At 37.2% G+C, this 26,405-nt stretch overlaps 1 protein-coding gene across 1 annotated transcript in view; it reads right to left on the bottom strand.

Annotated features, from left to right (window-relative positions):
• The window catches only part of LOC107584410 (armadillo repeat-containing protein 4-like), a 66,802-nt gene that overhangs the window by 22,524 nt on the left and 17,873 nt on the right, over nucleotides 1-26,405 (bottom strand). The window contains exons 7-14 of the mRNA XM_016271009.1: nucleotides 22,760-22,980; nucleotides 21,505-21,645; nucleotides 20,074-20,218; nucleotides 5,759-5,905; nucleotides 4,565-4,774; nucleotides 3,486-3,719; nucleotides 1,913-2,023; nucleotides 1,588-1,742 (exon numbers count right to left, since the gene is read on the bottom strand). Of these exons, the coding sequence (XP_016126495.1) occupies nucleotides 1,588-1,742; nucleotides 1,913-2,023; nucleotides 3,486-3,719; nucleotides 4,565-4,774; nucleotides 5,759-5,905; nucleotides 20,074-20,218; nucleotides 21,505-21,645; nucleotides 22,760-22,980 (1,364 nt within the window). The remainder of the gene's footprint in view (nucleotides 1-1,587; nucleotides 1,743-1,912; nucleotides 2,024-3,485; nucleotides 3,720-4,564; nucleotides 4,775-5,758; nucleotides 5,906-20,073; nucleotides 20,219-21,504; nucleotides 21,646-22,759; nucleotides 22,981-26,405) is intronic.

Here is a 26,405-nt window from a genome sequence, read left to right as displayed (position 1 = left end):
GAGTTTACACTTCAGTAGTGTTTTCCGTAAACACACTTTGTTTACTGGCTTGTTTAATCTCACTTTTAAGCATAAGTTTCAACGAGGCTTCTTCAGAGGTATTACCGTGGCCCCAATCTTAACAACTGAATATTTTCACAGAGCATTACTTTTCTTAAAGGACACTAATTTGGCTAATGGGACATTAACTGAATTGAATGTGGCATGGGCACCTGCCTCCAATTTCAGCAAATTAAACCTGATGTAAACGCATAATGAGCTTTTGTCAGCTTTGACTTATGAGGTGGAGAGAGAGCAGCCATGCTGCTACTGGGCCATTTCAGACACAAGCCTCCCTCTGAATTCCTCTTTCAATGATATTCTATTTGCGGCTGGTGTGGGGCCAGACAGTAGATTCTTCTACAGATCCTAGTCTATAACAATCCCATAAAATACAAAAAAAATGCTCTGATCATAAACTAAAAATTTAGATTTATCAGCTCCTTGGCTTCAAAGTTGTGAAAATAACACCTGAAAATTTATAGTGGAATTAAAAAATGCATTTTTGAGCCCTGTAGAGTACATGTCCCCAAACGCATACTGCAAAGCAAAGTAATATGTGTAAATCACTTTTATATGAGAGTGCTTGTGTGACAGAATGGGCAAGCCAGTTGATGATTCCAAGGTTTTTTTGTATTTATAGGGGAAAATGACTGGCTTAAAAGACATCAGCCGCCAGAAAAATTACACCAGGAAAGCCTCCAGGATGGTCATCATCTTCACTGAGCTAAGTGACGCTGGAATAAAGACCAGCGTGCTTTACATGACAAACGGTTTAAGAGTCTTTCAGCTTACACTCCTGATTATTACAGCACGACTGTTTCAGAGAAGCATTCCACATCTCCCACAGCCCACTTGCCACTAATGGAGCAACGGCCTCGACTAACACATCACGGGTGTCTATAAAATCAACACTTTACTTCATCTTTTGTTAGCAGTATGGGTGAAAGAACAATTCGCATTCCTCTAGCAAAAAGTCATCATAAAAGATCAGAGCTCATTCACAGAGTTTATAAAAACTTTTGCTCTCTCTTCAAATAATCACTTCTGTAGCTGCACTCAGCGCAGACTCGGATGGACAATGGTTGACAGCTTTGAGCCATGGAAAATCTGAGCGTTAGAAGTGAACTAATGAGACATCTCATAAAAACGAAGGCTACATTTGATTGCACATCCTCTGTCCTTCACTAAGTTGAAGGACCTCTTTTCACGAGTGGTGCACAATTTGACCAAATCTGGAGCCAATTACGCATCTCACGTTGACTTGACTCCTCCTAGTCTAAATATGCCACACTGAGATCAAAATGTCTATTGACCACACAATGAATTTTTTATTTTTAGGAATGGAATTAAGACCTGTATTTTGCAAGATCAGAAATGTCAAACTTCTTCTAATTTTTGATAAATGATGTGAATTAATATACTGTATGAAATATTTCTTCCACACATGATGAGTAATTATGATTGTTATAAGAGGAAAACTGTCATAATTTTTCTGAAAAATGAAAGAAATGTTTGTGCAGAAGCTCTGCAGTTACATGCACATACTTAGCTACATTTTCCAAGCTGATGGAACATTTCCAGATGGCTCCAGTCGTGGCAGCTAGTAACTGCTTGTTTTCAGCTTCGTTGAGCAACATGACCAGTGGCTTCAGTCCGTCGTACTGCCGCACCAAATCACGGGTATGTTTATCTTCTGCACACTAACACAAGAGTGAAGGCGCGCACACACATACAGTACACAGATTTAGGCAGCATCGAGATGTAAGCCGCACTGACAATCAGAGCCAGGGCTAAACTAGTATTTTCATTCCAACCTCAGCCCTTTTATACGGTGCCAAAGAAAAGTGTAGTTGAGTGTGTACGGCCGTACCTTATAGATAGCGCTGGCACAGTGCATTTGGAGCTCCTGGTTGTCACAGCTGAGGTACTTCACCAGATCCTCAATCATGCCCTCAGTCTGTATAGCAATTCTGTAGCTCTTCTGCCAACACAAACATGCAGAATGACTCTCTACGCTGAACACCTACTGTAAAAACCACTCTGCCTTGCCAACAACACTGCGTGCAGCGGCATAGCGCTTATTTCATCCTAGGGTTTCTTGCTTCTGGCCTCATATAGTCATTCACATCTTCAAACTGGTCCTTTAATAGAAACAATCTGCCAGTCAAAAGTAAGGTTTCATGAACAGCGTGCTATTTTTAGTCAAGTGTCTGAGTGTGTACTGAGTGGCTTTAAATATAGCATTTGAAGCTTGCATTATGTTTCACAATACTTTTGTGTATGTAAATATACTTTAAAGTATTTAATGCTATTTATAATGCTATGGCATATACTGTAGATAATTGTTATAAAAATACATTTAGAATTAAAATTAAACTACTGTTCATAAGTTAGGGGTCTGTGAGATTATTATTTATTTTTTCCACACCAAGGTTGCATTCATTTGATCAAAAACGAAATATTGTGAAATATTATTTCAATTATTATTTTCTATTTTAATATTCTTTAAGATGTAATTTATTCCTGTGATGGCAAAGCTGATTTTATTTAGCTGAAGAACTGCCAGTCATATGATGAATAGAAAGTTAAAAATAACAATTTATTTGAAACATTTTTAACATTATAAATGTCTCTACTGTCACTTATTTATTTATTGTATATTTGCTGAATAATAGCATTAATTTCCATTTAAATTTTCTTCTACGTTTTACAAAGACATACTATAATATTTCAGTCTTTGTACTCCAGTTTTTCACAATTACTCCAGTTTTTCGCAATTCTGCGATCCCTGAATCCGATGGAAAATCAACAAAATGTCGCATTTTTTGCGATCCTGCATAATTCGTCATTTTATCACACAATAACCACAAAAATTAAGGTCTCACAAAAACTAAATGATAATTATCCAACTGAATTATCCCTAATTTTATTATGCATTTTGTTTGTTCTTTGTGTCATACATGACTGTTGTGCATCTAACAATTTATAATATGTGACACTGGACCACAAAACCAGTCTTAAGTCGCTGGGGTATATTTGTAGCAATAGCCAAAAATACATTGTATGGGTCAAAATTATAGATTTTTCTTTTATGCCAAAAATCTTTAGGATATTAAGTAAAGATCACATTCCATGAAGATATTTTATAAATTTCCTACTGTAAATATGTTAAAACTTAATATTTTGATTAGTACTACGCATTGCTAAGCACTTAATTTGGACAACTTTAAAGGCGATTTTCTCAATATTTAGATTTTTTTTTATGTTTAATCAAAAAGTTACTTGCCTTTTCTTTGTAATTATTTGTGAGATTTACTAGCAATTTCTGAGTACAAATTGCTTCAAAGTGAATCCTACACTAAATTTATTTCAGTGTAGCTATTAAAGAAATTTCAAATAAACATTTTAAGCATCTGCTTTTGGTTCAACATGATGAAGCAAACCTCAGAAGCGCACTCCTGCAGGGTTCCCACCACAGGGATGTGCATGTTCTTCTGTGATGACTTGAGCAGCCGGGCGAGCAGAGGGATTCCTCCGGCCCGACGGATAGACTCCTTGTTCCTGGTGCTCTTGCTGCAGCTCCAAAGAGCCAGTGCCCCACAGCGCGCCACCTCCGCGTCCCTCTCCTGCTCCGCACTCAGACACACACCATTAGGCACGCAGTCCAACAACTCCACCTGCCAGAAACAACTTCAGCTTTTCAAACGCACTTTCCTGTGCTTGAACTTTGAAATACTGCAATAGATTTGTCACTCTGCTTCCCATGATATTATTATTATTTCATTATTGTGCTTTATACTGTTTTCATTTCACTCTGGATTAAGGTAGGAGAGTCGTGTCATGTCAAAACGAACTTGAATGTTTTATTAATAGGGTCATGGTGTACTTTATGACATCTTCAGTGCACTTCTATCACTGAGTCTGCAGGATGTGGAACACAATCTCCTGCCCTGCAGCTGCCAACATTCATCTAAACATTCATCATCAGCCATAGACTGACTGTTACTAAAAAGGGGTTGAAAATTCAGACTGTCACACCAAAATCTACAAATGACCACATCCTTCAAAGAGTAAATTTTATGTTTCCCCTGCCGTCAAGCCAAAAAGGCCGCTCTAACATAGCATTACACGCGCGTGCCGTTCAGAGGTGGTCTGGGTCTTTAAATGTAACTAATCTATGATAGCTACAATGAGAACGTCCGAGTCTGGCCCCGAGTAAATATACAGAGCAGAGTAACACGCAAGTCCTAATCATACCAAGCGTCACTCTGTCAATAAACACACATGCCAGGATGAGGGGGAGCACGACATTCAATCTGTTTTTACCTGCAATGTGCTCCCTTTGATGCTGCATAGTAAATGATTGGGAAAAACAGTCTCGAAAGAAAGAGAGCAAGTGGAGAAATAGAGCATGGTATACGCAAGTACCTTCAACATATTCTTCATCCTTTTGTCTCCTTTCCTTAATCATAGTCAACCTGTTTTGACAAACTCACACAGGAACAGATTTCACGTTTCTCACCAGTCTCTTGATGCCACCATGTTGTCGGACCGTCCTGCGGGCCCGTCTGAACTTGGCCACATTGGCAATGGTCTCTGCAGCCAGGCACTTCAGCTCTTTGTCAGGAGAGTCCAGGATGGACACCATGGTCTGCAAACCACCCAGATCAGCGATGGTTTGCCGAATCTGAGAGTTACAACTGATCTCCTTCAAGATCTTCAAAGAACCAATCTAACAGCAAGAGAGAATAAAGTATAAATTTTTAGAATAACTGCTTGACATATCTAATGCTGCTGAACTGATTGAAATGTATGGGTTTTCTTTTTTTTTTTTTTTTATGAACTTGCTGGAACTTTATGAAAGCTTCAACTTCTCTTTTACTTTACTGTTGTCACGTCAAAAAAAAAATTAGTTTTGTTTGATATGCCTTAATAATAGTAAGTGTCACTTGTGCATGTTTAATGTGTATCCCAATTTCCCACAAAATATTAAACAGTTTTCAACTTTCATAATAATAAGAAATGTTTCTTGAGCACCAAATAAGCATATTAGAGCGATTTCTGAAAGATCATGTGATACTAAAGACTGGAGTAATGATTCAGACAATTTTTAGAATAACTGCTTGACATATCTAATGCTGCTGAACTGATTGAAATGTATGGGTTTTCTTTTTTTTTTTTTTATGAACTTGCTGGAACTTTATGAAAGCTTCAACTTCTCTTTTACTTTACTGTTGTCACGTCAAAAAAAAAAATTGTTTTGTTTGATATGCCTTAATAATAGTAAGTGTCACTTGTGCATGTTTAATGTGTATCCCAATTTCCCCCAAAATATTAAACAGTTTTCAACTTTCATAATAATAAGAAATGTTTCTTGAGCACCAAATAAGCATATTAGAGCGATTTCTGAAAGATCATGTGATACTAAAGACTGGAGTAATGATTCAGAAAATTCAGCTTCACCAATCAGAAGAATAAAAGACATTTTTAAATATATTTACATTTTAATATTATTTCTCAATTTCGCTGTTTTTATTGTATTTTGATCAAATAAATGAAGCCTCTTGTGAACATCAAAAATCTTACCAACCACAAACTTTCGACTAGTAGTGTACATCTGTAAAAACAAACTAAATAAATGAAAGACAGAAAAATAAACATTTTTAGACTCAAGCGGTGACCTCTGACCCAATTAATTGAGTCTGGATGCACTTACTTTACATCTGATGTCATCTGTGTCAAGCAGGTTGATGAGGACCTCCAGCCCCCCCACGTCTCTGATAGCCAGCTGACACGTCTCCTGGACCAGGTTAAAGTCTCTTAAAGCGCACAACACAATCACTGTGGCTGTCTGATTAGCCCCCTGTTCACACACAAACACATGTGCAGCAATTACATTAGCTGCTCCATCATAACCCACAGGCAGATGAACAAAAACAGCTATTGTTTTCTATATTTCATTAATCTAAAACGTGAAATGACACACTGACTTTATACAGTACTGTATGACTTTATATGTGCTATATGCGTGAGTGTGAAGGCAGATGTACACGGCCACATTTGCATCATATAATTCTTGCATTTTTTGCATTAACGGCGTAATTTCTCCATGAACCTCTTTTCGACCCATTTGACCCACACCCCAAAATCATCTTCCCTTCGAGTCTTATTTTGTTGACCACAAGTGTTTGGTATTGTGACTATAAACAGGGGTGGGGAGAGATGCTTTGATACAGACTACTGCTGTGCTGCGGCTTGAAACCATAGACAATGACCTAAGTTAGCAATTAAAAGAAAACAAGCTCTGAAATGTTGGAGATCATAATGGATTGGCCTTAGAAAAAGCTCTGTTTCGACAGTTGCTATATACACAGTGTTTTAGGCTGGTCGTTCCTCAGAAGTTGCCTACACAGCGAGTTCAACAAACCAAACATGTGGCACTTGTTGGGCCAAGCTCCTTAACAGATATGTATCACAGACGACTGCGGTTTTGATATCATTCACGGCATGTCTTTTATCGCTGGAATGAAATAACAGAAGGGCGAGTGACAGATAAATAAAGCAGAGGATCCAGCAAAAATACTACACTATTAAGCATCTTTAATCAAGAAATTATGGCTTCTTTAGTGATTGCTGTTTGTTTAGGTCAAAACCACAGATCTAAGATCAGCTTTCCCCCAGAGAAAACACCAGAAACTCGACTTCCACGTGCGTCTTTAATGTGATGCCTTGTTTTTCTCCTCCTTTCTTTATGGAGCGACTCATGAATGCAAACAAAGACAGGCTTTTCTCTCCGAGGCTGGCATTGTGCTCGTTGCAGTAGGTCCCAAAGAGGCATATAAGCTGCGGTAATGCTGCTCGTGCAGCAGGCCTTTGAAATGTGACACTCAAGTCCAAAATTGAATAAACACTCATGTTTCTTTTTCATAAAATGAGCAACAGATAAGATCCAGTGATTAGGCCAGTCTCGCACCCTTGTTTATTAGACGCATGGTACGTCCCAGTTTGCATTCCTATTTTATTCTGTTTTGTAATACAAGTAGAACAAGTAGCCCATGTGAAAAGTAGGACACTTTAGCATAATTTTAAAAAGAGTAGTTAAGGAAATAACATACTTTGAAAGAATAATGTACTTAAGTGGGAACTAAATGTAAAGATTTCAGGAACTTCATTGCATATTATTTGCAATAAAAGAGTGGCGTGAAATAGAATGGAAGAATTAAAGAATGGCGAAGAGACAGAAAAAGACAATAAGCAATTATTTTCATAATCATGGCCAATAAGTAATAAATGGCTGATATTAAAATATATACTATTTTATCTCAAATAAAATAAAACACACATAAAATCAATCATCTTAAATGCTATATGAATGCTAAGTGAATTTAGGCATCAAAACATTGTCATTTGAGATTTGCTAAATGTTGCATTTAACAGTGTGATTAAAAGTGTTTAAGATGAACTTTAAATGAGTTTTAGATGATGGCATGGCATATTATTAAAAAATAACAGATACGGTGACTATGTATTGCACATCTCTAAAAAGTAGCACTTTTTTCACTTAGTAACATGCTATATTTAGTATGTTTTGGAAGACGACAAAACAATAAACATGGATGTGAGAACATCAGATCAAAGAGATCAGAACATGATAGGACTCATAATGAAGAATGAAGGGCAGAGTTGAAAAAAGGGGTGGGGAAATATGAAGAAACTAATAAGAGTGATAAAGGAGACAGACAGAGACAGTGATAAGAAGTGAGAAAAATAGTCAGAGAGGTGGAGACAGAAAGATACAGAAGAAGAAAGAAGCAAGAGTGAGAGAAAAAAAGCACATGTGTTGTCCACATTAAGTGGATGGACCAAATGTGAACCGAAACTAGCAGTGAATCCACTGCACTTTCTGTCTTGCCACTCTCTCAGTCTTCAAAGCATTTGATGTGCTAGCAATGAACCTTGTAAAAACATGAAGCTATATTTAGTACTGATACCAGGGAAAAAGAAATGCAATGTTCATATGCTTTCATTTTCTAGCAGCTTTGGTCTCAACGTGCTGTAGACATTCTTTACAAATCAGAAAACATCTGAAGGTCTTTTATAATGTCTCTGTCTTGAATCTAACGGGCCCTCACTCGCAGTCTGCGGTGTGAAGACAGATGTTCAGGACAGATACACACGCAGATAAAAGCTGTGAACACGGATGACTGACAGGTTTATCATTTGAAATCACTATACACCATACTCACATTAATGTTAGAGTTTGTGCTATCTCACCTCTCATATGTGACTGCAGGGATGTGCAAACTTACTTAGGGATGTTACTACATTTACTACTGTATATATAGCAAATCTCAGCTCCAGGCCCGGCTCCACGGGGGGGGGCTAGAATGAGCCAGGAGCTTTGCTAACCCTAGCCAAGAACTAGAACTCAAATCAGGACTCCTGCACTGTTTTCTGTGCGCACACACCCAAAGCATGCATACAGAGAGCCACAAGTCAGACAGCGCTCTATTACCGTATTGAATTATTTTGCATCTTATCATGCTTAAATGGACATATACACAAAATCAGTCACCTTGGTCCCCATATTGGCAAGTATTTTCGTAAGCAGTCTTAACGGAGTTAAAAATAAAAAATCGTAATGAATGTAAAGAGTTGGGAGAAAATCTGACGTGTCGGCTGCTGAATATACCTTCTGTCTTATGTCATTAATGTTAATAAAAGAATAAAAGAAAATCACTGCTCCGAATGACTGAATAACTTATTTAGCTTTAATATGGATTAATCTGTATTTTAATTTATACATTATGGTATTTTGTACCTGAATACCACTGTTAGACCTACCTGACAAACTTAAAACAATTTTTATTTCATTTGTATCTTTGTTCTATTGCATTTATTTGTGCTATTATTGCTTGTAATTTGTTCTTATGTTATTACTTTCGTATTATCACACAGCTCTTTTAATAAAGTTTAATTCATTGAGTTGGAATCATTAAGATTTTTCAATGTTTTTGAAGCATATTAGAATATTTTGAGGATCATGTGACAATGAAGACTAGAGTAATGGCCCCTAAATTCTGAAAGACTTTAACATCACTGGAATAAATTATATTTTAAAATGTATTCAAATATAAAACAATAATTTTAAACTATAATAATATTTCACAATATTACTGTTTTACTGTATTTTTGATCAAATACATATAGCATTGGTGAGCAAAGAGACATTTCAAATTTAAAAAACATTGAAAAAATACTTAATACTAATTACTTTGGGTACTAAAATAGAATAATTTCCATACTTTCTTCTATAATTTCTTTAAGGTACTAACATACCCTTTAGGGGCAAATAAGGTACAAAGATGCATTTATTTAAAGTAAAGTAAAATATATGATATATTAAAACTCAACTGATTGTTTTTAACGCCACAAAATGTAAGCTATATCATCACACAGCTCTATATATTGGATAGTTTTTTGTTTTAGTTTATTTCACAAGTGTTGTGCCAGAGTTCGCTATAAAGCTAATTTGCATCTGCAGACCCTGGGCAGGATGTTGTTACAAAATTACAATATTCAGTCACAAATAATACAATACATAAAACACACAAAATATCACATCACACTCCATAAAATGTAAAAGTCAGGTCAATGATCACATATTTGATTTTCCTTAAGCCATACTTTAAAAAGTGCATATTGCAGGTTAAAATTTTTTTTCAAATTAATATATAACCTTGTATGAAAATAACATATGAACCGTTAATGCAGGATTTGAGAGGGAGTCGTGTGCTGCGCTCTGCTTTGAACGTGCGTGAGTCAGTGTGTTTTCGGTAGTTATTTTTCAATTTACCATCGTCATGGTAAATTATTGTGTTTGTGGAGGTTGCACTAACTCCAGCCTGTCAGGACATCGAGTCCACAGATTTCCTAAAAAGAAAAAGGATGGTATCTTCCGGGCCTGGGTGCGTTTGTGCAGGTGAAGAGACGGGACTTCACTAATGCATCTGCTTCGAGAAACGCAGTGGTGTGTAATTTAGCGATCAATTTAGACCGGAGGATTATCATCCCGGCGATATGATGCAGTTCAACATGGGATACCGAAGCAAGAAGGGAGTGAGACTCAGAGCTGATGCACACAGCACCTTCATCGGGTCCCAGTCCGCCTGTGGCTCGGCCGCCGGTGTAGTGCCGAAATTTGCACCCTGCCAGATTATGCACCCCCTAGTATTGGTAGGTTTAGGAGTAGGTGTGGGGGAGGGGTTAGGATTAGGGGTGGGGTTGGGATTAGGCAATCAGGTAGCGACTTCAACGAGGGGGTGCATAATCTGGCAGGGGTGCAGAATTCGGCACAACACCGGCGGGAGACATGATGCTCATGGATCCATCAGAGATGCTGCTCCACGAAAACTTGAACTGTGCACCACAAGTCTCGTTTTTAAACATTTGCTACCTACCAAATCAGTGAACGTAATTATGTAAATAATGAGACACAATGAGATGTGTATAGGTTGTTGTAAAGTACCACAGCTAGCTTGTAAGCATTAGCAATAATGTTATATACCGTGTAAAATCATTACCATATGAGAAGGCATAGCTGGTAGGTTAACCTCAGTTTGCTGATTTTATAACCATCAAGTCTAGTTACAGCTTAGTGACATTGTTTGCACAGCTAATTGGTAATTATTTTTGTCATGTGGTGTGTTTATAAGGCTTTGGGAGACATTGCAAGTAATGAGGGAGTGTGAAGATCTGAAGCAGTGAAGGCCAGCTGTTATTAACCACCTCTACTGGACTGCAGCTTCCGCTCCTAATGGAGATGCAGATGTGATGGAGGCCAAGTGGAAAAGCATGGTCAGCAGTGAATGTGATCTAAACTTTTACTTGCTTCTCCCAGCATATGCCAGGGTTTCCGTGGGTCTTAAAAAAGTCTTAAATTTAGTTGTATCAAATTTAAGGCCTTAAAAAGTCTTAAATTGCACAAGAAAGTCTTAATTATGATTTCAAGAGGTCTTAAATTTGGGGACGGAAAGACCAGAATTGCGATATGGCTGAATATGACGATTAAACTTCAAAAGGCTATGATTTCATTGAATAAACATGAGCGCTGCACGTTCAAAGTCCGGTGCTGGCTGCTTTGTGTTCTGCCGTTACCGGGGAAACAGTTATATTTCTCCCAAACGCTCCACCTGCTGTCAGAATGAATGAGCATTTTCAATAAAACTGATGTTTTGTTCAGAGTTTCAGACCAATGCAAAAATCGACCCATGTTTTTACCCTGCTAACACACAGAGCTTTAAATGTGAACTGGTGGATCGATAAGAAGACAATGCATTATAAAAATCTAAACAGTATAAGGGTGTGCGATATGTATGGTCTGCGATAATATCGTAATTGTTATTTTAATGTTGTGCGATTTGATATTATGGAGTATATCGCAAAAAGCAAACAAAACACCTACAGAGTGTGCATACATTAGATGAAGTCTAGCAGGTTAGACTAGTGCGTGTGCACATTTAGAGTGCGTTCTTTCACTGCATGAATCAGTCTGTTAAAATGCATTTAGAATTATCACATAATTCAAGATATGGGGCAGAAAATGTATATATTTATATCATTTCATATAGTTAATATCACACGAAGAGTGCCATTTTTTCTCCAAAAGTCAGCATGATTTCAAATGTGATATTGATTTTATACAACAGTTCAATAAACAGGAAATTAATATTAAGAGACTTACGTTTTAGACATCATATTTCCTGTTTTTGCTCTATTGCTCCAACAAAAATCATTCCAAACACAGCCACAGTGCTGTTTTGTGTCTCTGAGCAACACAATGGTGTTTCGTTCCTGAATGAATCAACCGTTTAAATGATTCGGTTCAGTCGCAATGACTCACTTAGCAGTGACTTGCTGCCACCTGCTGGCAGTTTTGATTTCACATTTAAGGCACCTTTTAATTTTTTTAATTTCATACTTCAGTTTTCAATGTTTTATGTTTAAAATATCAAAACATTATTTATGCATTTGTAACTGCAGGTTAAAGTATTCTATGTCACTCTGAGCTGCATTAAACAGTGTGTAAATGCCACTGCAGACGCAGCTTCTGTGTTATCACTACATTGCAAAGAGCAATTTTGTTGATACTGATTTAATTTGCTTGGTAACAGCCCAAATGCAAGAATTTGACTCAAAAGATGGTGCACACTTTTAGAAAAAATGGCTTAAAGGTAAAAATGCCCATAAAACTTGTTGGAAATTATTAATTTCTATCACTGCTGTGAACTGACCACACAGAATATGAAGAATATAAAAAAAATTCAGGAGTCAGCTGCTAGCACAATTAGAGAGAAGATATCAGCACAATAACACACTCTATAGCAAAATATTGTCTAATTTTCATTATCGATAAAATCCCAGAAAATGATCGAGATATAATTTTGTCAATATCGCACACCCCTAATTTATGTTATTGAATTGATATAATAATTGTTTAAATTAACATAATTAATACTTCTGACTCCTCCATTTTCTTAAAAATGGTTAAATTAACGTGTGTTAAATTGCGAATGCTGTGCTAGATACACAACAACAGCCTAATCTTGTTGATCCTCTGGAGGGATCTGGAAAGAGGAGCAGGTGTAGTGGAAGACAGTGCTGTGTTCTCGTAGAGCCTGTGGTGACCTGCAGTATTCTTCTCTCAGAGACTCCATGAGGCCTGATGCATATCAGGGTTTCTGCAGGATTTTTAAGCTCAAATTTAACAACACATTAGTGTGATATCCAGACTGAAAGATTGTTAAATGTTTGTAAATGGGTCAGATGGTATATTTTTCTTTCGATATATATATATATATATTAACAGTTGCAATGTTGTGTTTTGAGTTAGGTATTAACAGTGCTGGGAAATAATATTTGTCGATTTAGTGCTGTATAAATAAAACTGAATTGAATTAACCATAAATGTAGATCTGCTTGATATTTATCTGATGTAAACTTCATAAACAAGTTTTTATGCACTAAGACAATTGTGATTATTTTTATTGATAGTCACCAAAATGGGGCCATTCATAACCTTTATAAAGTCCTCCTTCCTCTGGAAACTGTCTTCTAATGGCAGGTAAGGCCTTCCTGATGTGCCTGCTCAGAATGCCATAGGCCCAGTGGACAACTTGCCTGTATGCGGTCAATATTGTCTTATACCAATGGCATCAAAAAGTGTGACACAGGTAGTTGTGACATAAATATAGGCAACTTGTAATTGAAGAAAAAAAAATTATTCAGATGTTTTTAATATTCAAATCTTTAATTTACTATGTATTTATATATACAAGTATTTAGCTCAGAATAATAAATTATCTCTGCTCTACACATACATGTGTCTGCTGGCCTGGAGAGGTCCATGCTCCTGTCTGAAGTGCATATAGGCAGTCTGTAGCACATATGGGTTCAGACAGCAAGCCTCAAAGCCTGGGTGCAGAGACAGACAGCAAGCAGCAAGTGTGTGGGGTTCACATTCTCCACTAAGGCCCAGTATGCATCTAACTCCCTGCAGCACTGACTTTCCTCAGCTGTGACCATGGCCTCACATTTCCCACACACAATGAAACAAAAACGTGTTTATCTCTCTCTCTCTCTCTCTCTCTCTCTCTCCTGCAGTGATGAGAAACCGCTATATCACGTAACGTTAGTGTTGGGATATCAACAAGTGTAACACGCCTGATCAACGCTTATTAGTTTCTGTTACTGGTTAGTATCAATACTCATAGACGACCAAGCTGTGCTATTGCCTGATTACATATCGTTAGCTAACGTGTGTATATCTGTAAGCTAACACTGGTCTCTCACCAAGACAGCTGCCTTGTTCTCCTCACACAACTCAATTAGTCTCCTCTGATCGTTGTTCTGTCTAATCATGGCCTGTCCCTGCTCTCATGGTTGCATAGCAGGCTCATAATTGTATGGCTGTGGTCCGTCATAAGTGTAAATAAACATTTAAAATTTCCTCAACGTCCGAACTGTCATTGCGATCCATTGTTTTCCTATGGACCGCTCTCCCTCTCGTTATGTCACTTCCGGTTTTGGTGCTTTTCAGATGCGGAAGTAAAATTCTCTCACAAAAACGACTCCAGAAGCCTTAATAGCGTATTTTAAAGTATAGTTTAAAGAAAATCTAGTTCCTACATTATTTTTCTATACATAGACTCACTGGGGTCTCTAACCTGGAATATGCACTTTAAGCATAGTTTTAAAAATACTAAATGTTGTACACTCTCTAATATAAACCGGTATTAAATTCCATCTTTCTGTTGCTCTAACTGAAAAAGCAGATTGTCCAAAAACTGTTTCTTATATATATTAGTCAAACAATCACCTCTGACTGATGACCTAGTCTGCCTAATATTGTCCTTACAGAAAGTCACACACTGTTTAAGAGGTGGTGGTGCAAGATCATGAAGTAGTACACATCAGCAAAAAATAAAAAATTGTCAAACGTCAATAATTTTTAATAATATTGCAGTGATGAAAGTTTTCACAGCAGTTTTGCTCACATTAAGAGTAAGGCAGGAATGACATGACCAATCTGAGACTTTGTTCAATGCAGCAGTAAGTTTGATAGCAGCTTGTTCTTTTGTCTTAGCATAAGTATAAACAACTGTATAATCTGTATACATCTGAACCTGAACCTCTGGACAAACAGTAGGCAGATCATTAATATATAAGCTAAACAAAATTGGTCCAAGAATCGACCCCTGTGGAATTCCAATGTTACAGTCAAGAAATGGTGAGCATACATAATTAATTCTTGTGCATTGTTTTCTTAAATTTAAGTATGATTCCATCCATTTTAATGTATTAGTATAAAAATTTAACTTTGATCATTTAGATAAAAGAACATTATGATTAACGGTATCAAAAGCCTTTTTAAAGTCAAGGAAGACAGCACCAACAACACCTCCCCTATCAAGACTGGATTTAATTTGTTCCACGAAATAACAGTTTGCGGTCTCCGTAGAGTGATGTGCCCTAAATCCAAACTGCATAGGATGTAATAGAAAATAACCAAGATATAAATGCTCTATTAACTGATTGCAAACGACCTTTTCATTTACTTTAACTATAGACCTATCAGTATTTTACCAGTTGTTTCTAGTTACATTGGCAGGATCACCAGTCTTCAATATAGGTTTATTATGTATATAAAGTTGGACATATTAGTATATCCAACTTTACCTGCATACATAAATATACTCACATAAAGTAATAAATACTACATAGCAAATTTCAGCTGCTTGATGGTTTACATCAGGGCTGTCCAAACTCGGTCCTGGAGGGCTGGTGTCCTGCAGAGTTTAGCTCCAACTTGCCTCAACACACCTGACTGGAAGTTTCTATGCCTAGTAAGAGCTTGATTAGCTGGTTCAGGTGTGTTTAATTAGGGTTGGAGCTAAACTCTGCAGGACACCGGCCCTCCAGGACCGAGTTTGGACAGCCCTGGTTTACATCTTCCCAAAATGTACTTTATATTATCACCCAGCTATAATCTGCTAAAAGCAACTATAATGTATGAAGATATTAACATTAAACATTGACATCATGATTTTCTGTAAAGCTGCTTCAAAACAGTGCAAATTGTGAAAAGCACTACAAAATTAAACTGAGTTTACTCACTCACAGATGTATCAGACATAACCTTATGCACTATAAAATGGTGTCAACGTCCTTTAGAAAATGTTTTCACTTACTTTCTCCATTTGGATGACAAGAATGATAATGCTGCCCAGGTCTGCAGGCCTTATCTGACAGCTGTATTAAAACGACTTCAGAAAAAAGGTTGGAAACATTCATCTGTGATCAAGGTTAAAAAATCTGGTTGCATTGCTCTCTACTTGTTGAAAACATTTGTCTTCAATAAAAAACCAAGCCTAGTGGTATCTGAAATAATTTAACTGTCATAAAACTACCGAGCGAGCTGATAGATTGTAGTTCAGTTTGAGAGCAGAAAAGCAGGTCCCAGTGACAGCACAAGCTGTGTGTCACCATGAAAATCTATCCTGAGGAAAGAATACTTGAAATGTTTAACAAAAAACAGCGTGGAATGAGCCAGCATTCATAAATCCGGCCCATTGCAGACAGAGCTCTGAAAATTAGCAAATTCTCCTGAAGAAAAAAAGAAAAAAGAAATCACAGAAGGATGGGAATACGGAGAAAGAAAGCAGAAAGAAAAAAAAGGAAAGGACAAACAGAGAATGGATATATAAATAAAACCTAATAAGAAAACAAAGCTGTACTGATGCTCTGGAGAAAATTGAGATGACAGAAAGAAAAAAAAAGTGGCAGAGTGATCAGGAGAACAAGGAGGTATTAGGAAAAGAGAATGTGAATGTTCATTCTGGCACGAGTGTTGTGTATGATACACACATTAGAGTTAATTTATAGAGAAGCTGACTAAGGTCTGATCATTATCATTTATCCTCAATTAAGCAGCCAGCTCTCCAGAGCAAGAAAAAGACAGCTGTATAAATGATTTACACAGAGAGAAGCCATAGAGGAACAGAGCAGAGACGTCTCCTCTAGATTTAAGAGCAAAGAGGTATCAGATTTAATGGACAGTATTAACTTGATGCAAAACAGCATATCCACAGCGTATTTATGAGCGCCGACTCTTGCAAGCGTATACACACACTCAAACCATTTGGATGGAATGGGTGTACTGCTGTAGATAATACGGTTTATCTTTATGTACATTTCTGCTGCTGTCTCTTATGGCAGATGACACCAGAATGACAAAGTGCTGAACTGCTGAGTATTTTTTATTTGTTTTTATTATTTTTTTTAAATTTAGACTATTGTTCAAAGCTTTTTTTTTAAAGATTTTAAAGATTTTTTAAAGATTTTTTTTAATTATTTTAATTCTTTTTTTTCAGTATAGCTTTAACAAACTGATCAAAAGTGACAGTAAAGACCTTTATGATGTCACAAAAAATTCAACTTCAAAAAACATATAGCATGGTTTCCACCAAAATATTAAGCAGCACAATTGTTTTCAACACTGATAATAATAAGAAATGTTATTGAGTACCAAATTAGCATATTACAATAATTTCTGAAAGATCATGTGATACTGGAGTAATGGCTGCTGAAAACTCAGCTTTGCCCTCACAGAAATAAAATTACATTGAAAATTTATTAAAATATGAAACCGTAATAATAATACATTAATAATTTGACATTACTGTTTTTTTTAACCAAATAAATGCAGCCTTGGTGAGCATAAGAAACTTTTTGAATCAGTTTACTGAATGTCACATTGTTAAAGAGAATAGAATTTTGCTGCAATCTCAATGAAATCACTTTATATAAAATAAAAGCTTTTATTTTTTATTTTTTATTATTAATTATCAGTATTTAAGAATCCTGATTTGACCATGCACATTTTATAAACCTCATTCAAAAACAATATTTATTTGGGGTAAAGCTTTTTTAATGAAGAAAAGCAATCTGCTTGACTCCACTGCATCACACAGGACTGAGATGAGGAGCACCAGCAGCTTGATCTGACACATTCATTTTATTACTCACTTTGTCCAGTAGAGGGAGCAAGACCTCATAACGGCCATGCATATAACAAGACGTGGACATTACTCTGGTGATGGAAAAGTGTAGCGTTTGCAGATGATTTATTTTTTAAATTAATTTCATGCTGAGGATCATTTAAAAAAATCTGAAGTCCATTTATGAGTATTTCTCAATCTGCAAGAAACAGTGAGCGCTATGTAAGTGAGGCATGAGCTACTGCAGAGAGAGAGATCCAGATTTAAACATTTTCTGAGCAGACAGAGACGCTCTGCAAAGTTTCAGTCAAATTGAGTCAGTAATATAAAATTTAGCTAATCACATTGGTGAAAATTGCAAACATTATTTCAGCATATAAGAGCATTAAGGCACTAGCAATTCACTTACAAGCGATTAACGAGGAGCAGAACGGGGTAATTGGGAGAAGGCAGAATGAGAGAATGTTTCAATGCAACTTTGTCTGCCTGCCATGTTTCTTTAATTCAAGCTAATGAGGCAGTTGGGCTGAATCTAGTGAGACAAACAGCCCGTGGCCACCTCCTCTACACAATGACGCAGTTACAAAGTGCGTCTGTGAATGTGTGAACGTGCAATTATACTCAACGCTCGTTCTTTGACAGGCAACGACTAAATGGAGTTGGTGTGTGCAATATGTTTTGCGGTCTGAAAACATGCACGATTTCTTAATATAACACTAATACTGCCATGAACACCATGAAAGGATATAGTCACTGGTGCAAACTGCCCTCCGTACATGTGTACAGAAAGGCAAACATGAAGACATGTAAATGTACAGTTCAGGTAATGTGCACTGCAAAAATATCCCTAGATAAACAGCCATTAAAGCACAAGTCCGATCATTCATGCATCACCTTATAGAAATGTAATCTCCCAGAAATACAAACGCATGTCTATACCCTGGAAAAGAGCAGAAGAAAAGACAGAGGGGAGGAGAAAATCTGAACCTTCACTCCAAAAATAAAACATATTTAGTTTGGCACAGACTGTGTTTCGGCTTCTGATGGTAATGACATTATAAGAGCGCTACTGGACAAACCCTCATAAATAAGAACTGTGGTTTCCAGACAGACAGAATGCTGGGAAGGGCACGTAACAAACACATCCTGTCTAGAGTTGAACACAGCACTGTAACAAACGCATCCCCAAACACCTCAAACCACTTTCCAAACGATCATTCGGTGAGAATCAAACAGGATTTTGTTATCAAGTGCTTCTTTTTCCTGACGTTTGGTAGTGGATGAGCACCTCCCTATGGGAAAATCACATTCGTTATCCTGTGTTTTACCGGGCTAAAAATATCTATCTGCGGCTGAACTTTGCTTGGATGTTTTTCTTTACATGATTCATAGCTCCCTACACTGAAGAAGATCCTTTTAAAAATGTGTACGCACTGTGCCCTCGGGTGTTTGACATCAGTGCCCTTTTTATCTAGAGTAGGCCTATGCCTTCTATGATAATTTACTAAATTATAAAAGGAGGTGATATGCCTTTGAATTATTTTATACTCATACGTTAATGCGAGAGACCAGTTTAGCAAATTGAGTTATTTGTAAACACAGTTTTAATGTATTGACTAGGGGTGGTGCAATATACCAGTATTGATGATAAAATGAAATACTAATATCATGTTAATACGACACATGATAATATGGTAAATAACCCTGCCATTATCTGGTCAACACTCCAACACGGTGGGAATACTGCACCTTAATGCTGGTTGCAAATTAACATAAAACAGAAAAAGACAACGACGCTGTGTAGGTAGTACTGCTACACAAAAATCATGTCACAGGAGATGCCAGAAAAAAAGTGAGAGACACTGCCTGTACTCGAAAAAATTAGCTCACCAGAGTGGACATTAGACACCCCAGACTTGCCATGTCCCCGAAAAATGTTCACCCTAAAGCCAACTCAAAGCCTGCCCAAACAGAATAAAAACTAGCCTAATTTTCCTCCTGTCCAATCACAGTTGACAGGTGTGGGAGATCCAAATGTGCCATCTTTTCTTCAGTTGCCATTTCTTCTTTAGGTTGCCAGGTATTCATTCCAAGTATCAATGCACATTAGTTTTCTTTGTCATTAGTATGCAGTTGTATTATGAAAGTAGCCCAAAAAACTCGGGAAAACCACAACCCAGTCAACTCTGTCTGCGGGAATTGTGATTTTTTTTACACTTGATTTTCCGTCTCCCAGTGCTAATATTGTTAGTGTGATTCATTTTTATTTTCCAGAAAACAAAAAATATGATTAAAAAAAAAAAAATAGATAGCAAGATAAAAATTAACCATATATTTTATATATTTTGTGATAATATCATTATAGTGAATTATTTTGGCCACAGTCATTTTGTATTGAAAATCGGGCTCCATGACAGGCCTAGTGTTGACACGTTGTTGGTGAGTGCATATACAAGCCAATGTGTTTTTTTACCTTTAAGTATTTGACTAGTTTCTGGATCTGCCAGTATTCAGAGGGCAGGTCAGTGGGCATCTCTGCACGTCTTTCAGGCTGTTCCTCATCTTCCTCATCCTCTGATGAACTCTCACTGAAGTCGTCAACTCCTCCTGGGCTTTTACTGAGCATACACACACATATGCGCCTATTAGACTTATTAATATTCAAGCTGGCCCACAATTTTATGTCTTTCAGACATACACTTGGAAAAGTACTCTCCCACGGAATTTTCTCAGGGTAGAAACGAGAACTATCCATACATAACAGGACATTATAGAAAAAAGCCCTTTCTATAATAAATAGAGCTTAATACATCAAATCGGAGGAGAGTTGGAGCAGGTGCAAGCCAAACCACACAGCACATTCTCTCAAAGCTCTGGTAAAATCTCTCTGAATCCAATGTGGAATGAATTATTGCTCTCTGAAAGGCCTTCATGCTCAAACCCTTGGACACAACGGCCATCAAACTCAGGTGTGTATTTGAAGGCAACAGAGAAAGACTGGAGTGGTCATCAGTGCGTTTCTGAACTCTTTCATCTCAAGCTTATACACGCACGCACAAACGCACAAACGCAGATAAGCGGATCAGGCTACTGAAATGAATGTATCGTCAAACGAGTCATGAAACCCGGTACACACGGAGAAGAGGCCAGAGGGACTCAGATATGTTTTCCAGGGGATAACAGTATTGCCGGACAGCAGGGGACTCGTCCCTTTGTAATTCTCGCCATGAAAATCAACGAAATTGGTCACTTACTAGAAGTAAAATGTGTATACCGCAATGCAAATGATTGTAAGTGTGCTGGCTTAGTGTGTTATGCCTTACATTACTGATGCGCTTGTGTACAATGAACACACAAACGATCTTTAGAAAGCTACATTTAAAACACTTCTATTAGCAGTAAGACTTGGGAAAGAGAGACTGCGGCTACACCCGGAGCTCCTTACAGGCAGGACTGTGTACTCTGGCAGTCGATGTTATGGGGACAGCTGGAGTTTTCACTCACCATCGCCAAACAGACAGCGAGGAGTCAGGAGAAGAAACAGGGTTATCAGCGGCTCAGGCATAGGCCGGTTATTACAGACCGCTACTCCCAGTAGCACCAGATGACTGTTCTATGTGCACACCAACCTGAACGGCTGCTTCATCCGTGTCTTATTATAGGCTATAAAATGAATACTTATCCACAGCTGAAATAATTTGCCCTGAAAGTGAGTCTTTATTTCCAATTCAGTGATTGGATACGTTTTTTATGTTTGGCCAGGAGAATAAAGGGTTATTTAATTATGCGTGTTCCTGAGAGAGGGTTTTTCAGACCGTTTCAATGGTTAGGTTTTTACCTCAGAGACAATACCATATGTACAATGAAAAGGCGATTTCTGTGTACTGAGATTATGGTGGCATACATTTTTTGAGAAGACTGGCAGCCTGGCAAAGACGATCCAGAAAAATTTGCTTTTTTTTTTTTCTCGGATGCGGGTGACTTTGTGCCATTTTCCAAGATCTTCTTGCTTTCTCTGCTCCTTCTAGACTTCTCCTCTGCCTCGCTGGAAAAAATAACAACAACCAGGTATTTAACATGTTTATACATTTTAAAAAGTCATCATGAAATCAAAACCAACATTTTTTTAACTGAATATTGCTTAGTTTTAATTATTACTGATTTACCTGTGCAAACCATTATTAAAAAAAAAAAAAAAAAACTTGCCATAATTGTTGAACTTGTCCCTCACATTAAATGACTGCAGCAATTAGCAAATAAATACAAACCAATCAATTTCAGATGGGAAACATTCAAATCCCGGCCTACATTTGTTTCTCGTTTCAAGTCATTTTACTTGGACAGCAAAAAAGTCACAATTTCAAGTCAACCTTTTTTGCCCTCAATGATTTAAATTGTTTTGGGGGTACAAAAAAGGTCAGGTAACATTTCAGATTTTGAATTCACATGTTATGATGTTACATAATGTCTTGTATGATTTGTATGTCTAGTCTGATATTTTATTTGTACCACACAAGTATCACCTATGACTATGTGGATGTTCCATTTACAGTGTATTAAAAAGCCACTTCAATTTTCAGTTTAACTGGTGCCTTTGTTGCATTTCCCTTTCATTTTTAAAAATTCTTTAATTTATTTTTTTTCTCCCATCAGGTAATATGTTTGTTTCAGCCTTCTGTAGCTCTCTAGAGTGTGTCTAGTTCTGTGACACCTTACAGAGCAAGCTTACATCATTTATATGCAAGTTTGGTTCTGGCAGAACAGCGTAAATTTTCACATCTGGGAAATTCTTATTTCTCCAAAACAAAGGATTATTGTTTTGGAAATCCTAAATGACTGGCCAGAGGAGGTTTACCAGTAACAAGTGTTGAAATAGCCAAAGGGCTGATTTGTCTGCTAGATCAATCCAAGGAGGAGAACACATGCCTGAGTGATCAACTCTGGCTTTATCAGCTGACTGTCACTATGGATAGCTATGCCATGACTTCACCAACTGATACTCACAAGAACTGACTGTTGAACTGTGTATCTATACAGTATGTAGACAAACAGTAAGTAGAATGCATGCAGCACTCTAGCAATCATCAGTGTCGTGGCCTCTGATTTTCAAGCTGTGATGGTTTTTTGGGAGTCCACTGGGATTTGGAATTATCACTTACTCATAAGAAGACGCGAGGCCGAGGTTCTTCCATTTCAAGGATGGTTCTAATTTCTTCTTCCTACCGCTCAGCTTGTTCCGCGCAAGCTGTTGTCTCGCCTTCTCAGGCACATTTTTTTTCTTATGGTCGTAAGACTTCAGGGTTTGGCCTGTTTCCTCAACATCAACTGTTTCCACATGTAAGATCTTTTTAGCGGATGGCACATCTTGAATGGCAAAGTCCTGTAGAAAAGAGTGAATAAAACAGAAACAAGGTAGTTAGGAAAAGGACATGTTTCAATTTGTACCAAATACACGAACTTGGGTAGTTAAAAGAGTTCTTCCTTTCAAGTATTCTTCAATTAACAAAGTTCTTCATGAATGCAATCTTATTTTCCCTTTTACATCTGACATATTGTCTCTTTATTGGGGAGGCACATCACACACTCATCTTCAAGCTAACTCAGACTTTTCATTCTAAAAAAGAGATGTATAAAAACTTAATCCCACTTTTGAATTTGTATCCCTGAACATTTATATAATACAGCCTTTCTCCACAGTCCACTGCCAGAAAAACAATCCTGCCTTTGAGTTATATTAAAAACATTTTTTTAACATATTTCCAAAATTTCTTCTGTTAATTGCCTATACAATGTGAGAGGTTTATTGTTTCTGTACATTCTTGAACTGCAGCTGGAAATTTGGCACACAGTCAGTGGAGTCTTTGTGGCAAAGTAACGCAACAATGATTTTTTTTTTATTATAAGAGACTCTTTTTCTCTCTTTCTCCTAGTTCTTTATTAACTTTGTGAGAAGCTCAACAGGCGACATATGAATGGTTAAGAGGCAGGAAAGATTTTAGTTACAGGCACCTGCCATTAGCCCTTCAACTAGTTCCATCATTTAGAGAGATGTAGCAAGAAAACATAACAGAAAGTGCAAGAAGAGAGAACAGTATGAGACAGGAAGAGTTCAGAAAGAGTACACAAGGGAAAAAGCTTTTAATATGGCACAAGGGACTCTGTATAGATCCAGCTGGGCTAAGCACACTTTGTGCCTTTCATGAGCTTGTCTGGCCTAAAGAAGGCCAAAGGTAAGAACAGCCAAAGTTATATCCATTTCCTTATACCACTCCACCCACCTTTAATATTATAATTGAAGTAATAAACCTGCAAAAACCCTGTCCAAGACCAAGTAGGAAGAGTAAATGCTCCAGTATGGCATCACCAAACAGAAGCCTGAATATCAAGAGAAAACCCTCAAAAAGTGCTCAGTAAACCTCAAACTACTACAACATCTAACTATGAAAGAAAGAAAGACAAAGAAAGAAATGTGCAAGACAAAATAATTCTATTTCAAAACCCAGTGAGCTGACTATTATAGATGGTACTCACAACTGATAATGCAGTACTCTAATATGCATAAACATACACAATATTTAGGTCAAATTGTTATTAAAAATGAGTATATTTTACTCAATATACATAAAATGTATAATATTTTATATTTATATTCACTATAGTTTATAGTTTGGGGTCTGTAAGAGTTTAACACAGAACACAGGAAAGAACACAGGACACACAGAATTCTGCATTAGAATTTGTGGTTTCTAGGTTTCTTTCAAGGCAGCATAAACAAGTCACCTTTTGAAACAACCTTTGCATTTAGAGTGTGTCTATGATGCATTGAAATACTACCTTCTTCAGAGGAAGCTTACTAGGTTTTGTAACAGAGCGACAGTCTTCCTGTCAAAGTCTGACAAAGCAGTAGAGTATGATATCTTTTCCCTGATGAATGTCACCTTCTGCTCAGCCCTGGCTGTGCATGTTAGATTAAAAGTGTCTGATCTGATAAAAGTATAAAAACACATCGGTTCCTCATGACAGAATGAATAGATGAAAGGAACATTTTATACTTTTTGTCCTCAAGGTAACTGACAGGAGCACCAGACAGTTTTTTTTTACACCGGCAGAGTAGCACTAGACAATAACCATTACTATATGGTAGAGCAGTAATTTTTCTGTCTGCCTTCACTTTCCATCTGCAAACTATATCGTCGAGAGATAACATCACCATCATTTAGCAACGAACATAAAGAGAAATCTGTCTCGATGATGGAGTTTCCGTTTATATTGCTCAAGGACAGAATTATGTCGGTTATAAAACCGCCAATGGTCGGCATAAAACATTAGCGTGGATCTGAGGACTTTGTTTTAAGAAAAGAAAAGTACAAGTTGGAGGAAATCTTTTGTCTGCATCAACAAAAAGGCATTTACTGAGCTGTGCTACCGATGAAGCTGAAGACAAATCTGGACAACATTGAGTCAGCCCCCCCCCCCAAAAAAAACACGTACGCACACACATGAAAAGAAAAGAAAATGGTATTTTCTTAAAGATGTTGTATATTTAAAAATTATTTTTGATATAAAATCTCGTGTAGAAAGGACTAAATATTTGGTGCTGTAAAACAAAACATTTTTCCAACAAATACATTATGTCAGTGATGAGAAATAGGATATCATATCTCAAACAATAAACACACTTTTCACCACATCTTGAGGCCATTATCGGAGACCCAATTTGTTAATTTATCTTTTACTTAATTCAGAGGGGTCTGACTAACTGGCCTGTTCTCACATTCTTTCACACTGTGGTGATGTGAAAAATAGCACAGTGACAGATGAGAGAACTCCCTCGCTCTCCACCTCAGTCTCTTAATCGGTCTCTCTCTTGGTTATTGTGACAAGCAGACACTCTGTGCACAGAGAGAAGTGTAGACATTAGGTTGTCCCCTCTTTCCCTTTGCTCTCTTCTCCTCAGCTGTGATTAATCTTAGGCTGCATACCTCACACCACATGCTGAGGGGCGAGCAGGAGTACACTGCTGCCAGTTGAAGGACAGCTCTGCTGTTTGTGGCCTCTTTCCTTGAGTCTGTTTGCAAATATTTGGAATTCAAAATGAATAACTGAATCAGTAGCCTGCATGTTTAATACGTGTTCTTTTTTCAGTTGTTATTAGTGTTATTATTATTTTGCATTTTCGCCTTTATTAGACAAATTAGTACAAATAAGACAGGATGAGAGTGGAGATCAGTATCAGACTTAAAGAGAGGTTGACTGAGGTGCTACAACTCCATACAATGTGTCAGAGCAATTCTCATATGCCTATGGCAAAATTGCGGATAGTAGAAGTAAATATTGAAACATGAAAAGCTATACATGTACACTACCATTCAAAATATTTAGGGTTGGTAAGATTTTCTAACGTCTATTTTGCTCCCCAAGGCTGCATTTATTTGATCAGAAATACAGTAAAAAAAACAGTAATATTATCATTTAAAATAACTTTATTTTAATATATTTTGGGAAAATAAGTACATCCAACTTTACCTGCATACATAGTCTACTCAAGCAAATCAAGATTTATAGCAAATATATACTATACAGGTGCATCTCAATAAATTAGAATGTCGTGGAAAAGTTCATTTATTTTGGTAATTCAACTCAAATCGTGAAACTCGTGTATTAAACAAGAATTTGAGTGAACTTCACAAGGAATGGACTGAGGCTGGGGTCAAGGCATCAAGAGCCACCAGACACAGACGTGTCAAGGAATTTGGCTACAGTTGTCGTATTCCTCTTGTTAAGCCACTCCTGAACCACAGACAA

Source organism: Sinocyclocheilus grahami, unplaced genomic scaffold, assembly GCF_001515645.1.
Source record: "Sinocyclocheilus grahami isolate Dianchi unplaced genomic scaffold, SAMN03320097.WGS_v1.1 scaffold59.1, whole genome shotgun sequence".
NCBI lineage: Eukaryota > Metazoa > Chordata > Actinopteri > Cypriniformes > Cyprinidae > Sinocyclocheilus > Sinocyclocheilus grahami.
Note: the sequence above shows the minus strand (reverse complement) of the source record. Positions and strands in the feature narration are given on the sequence as shown.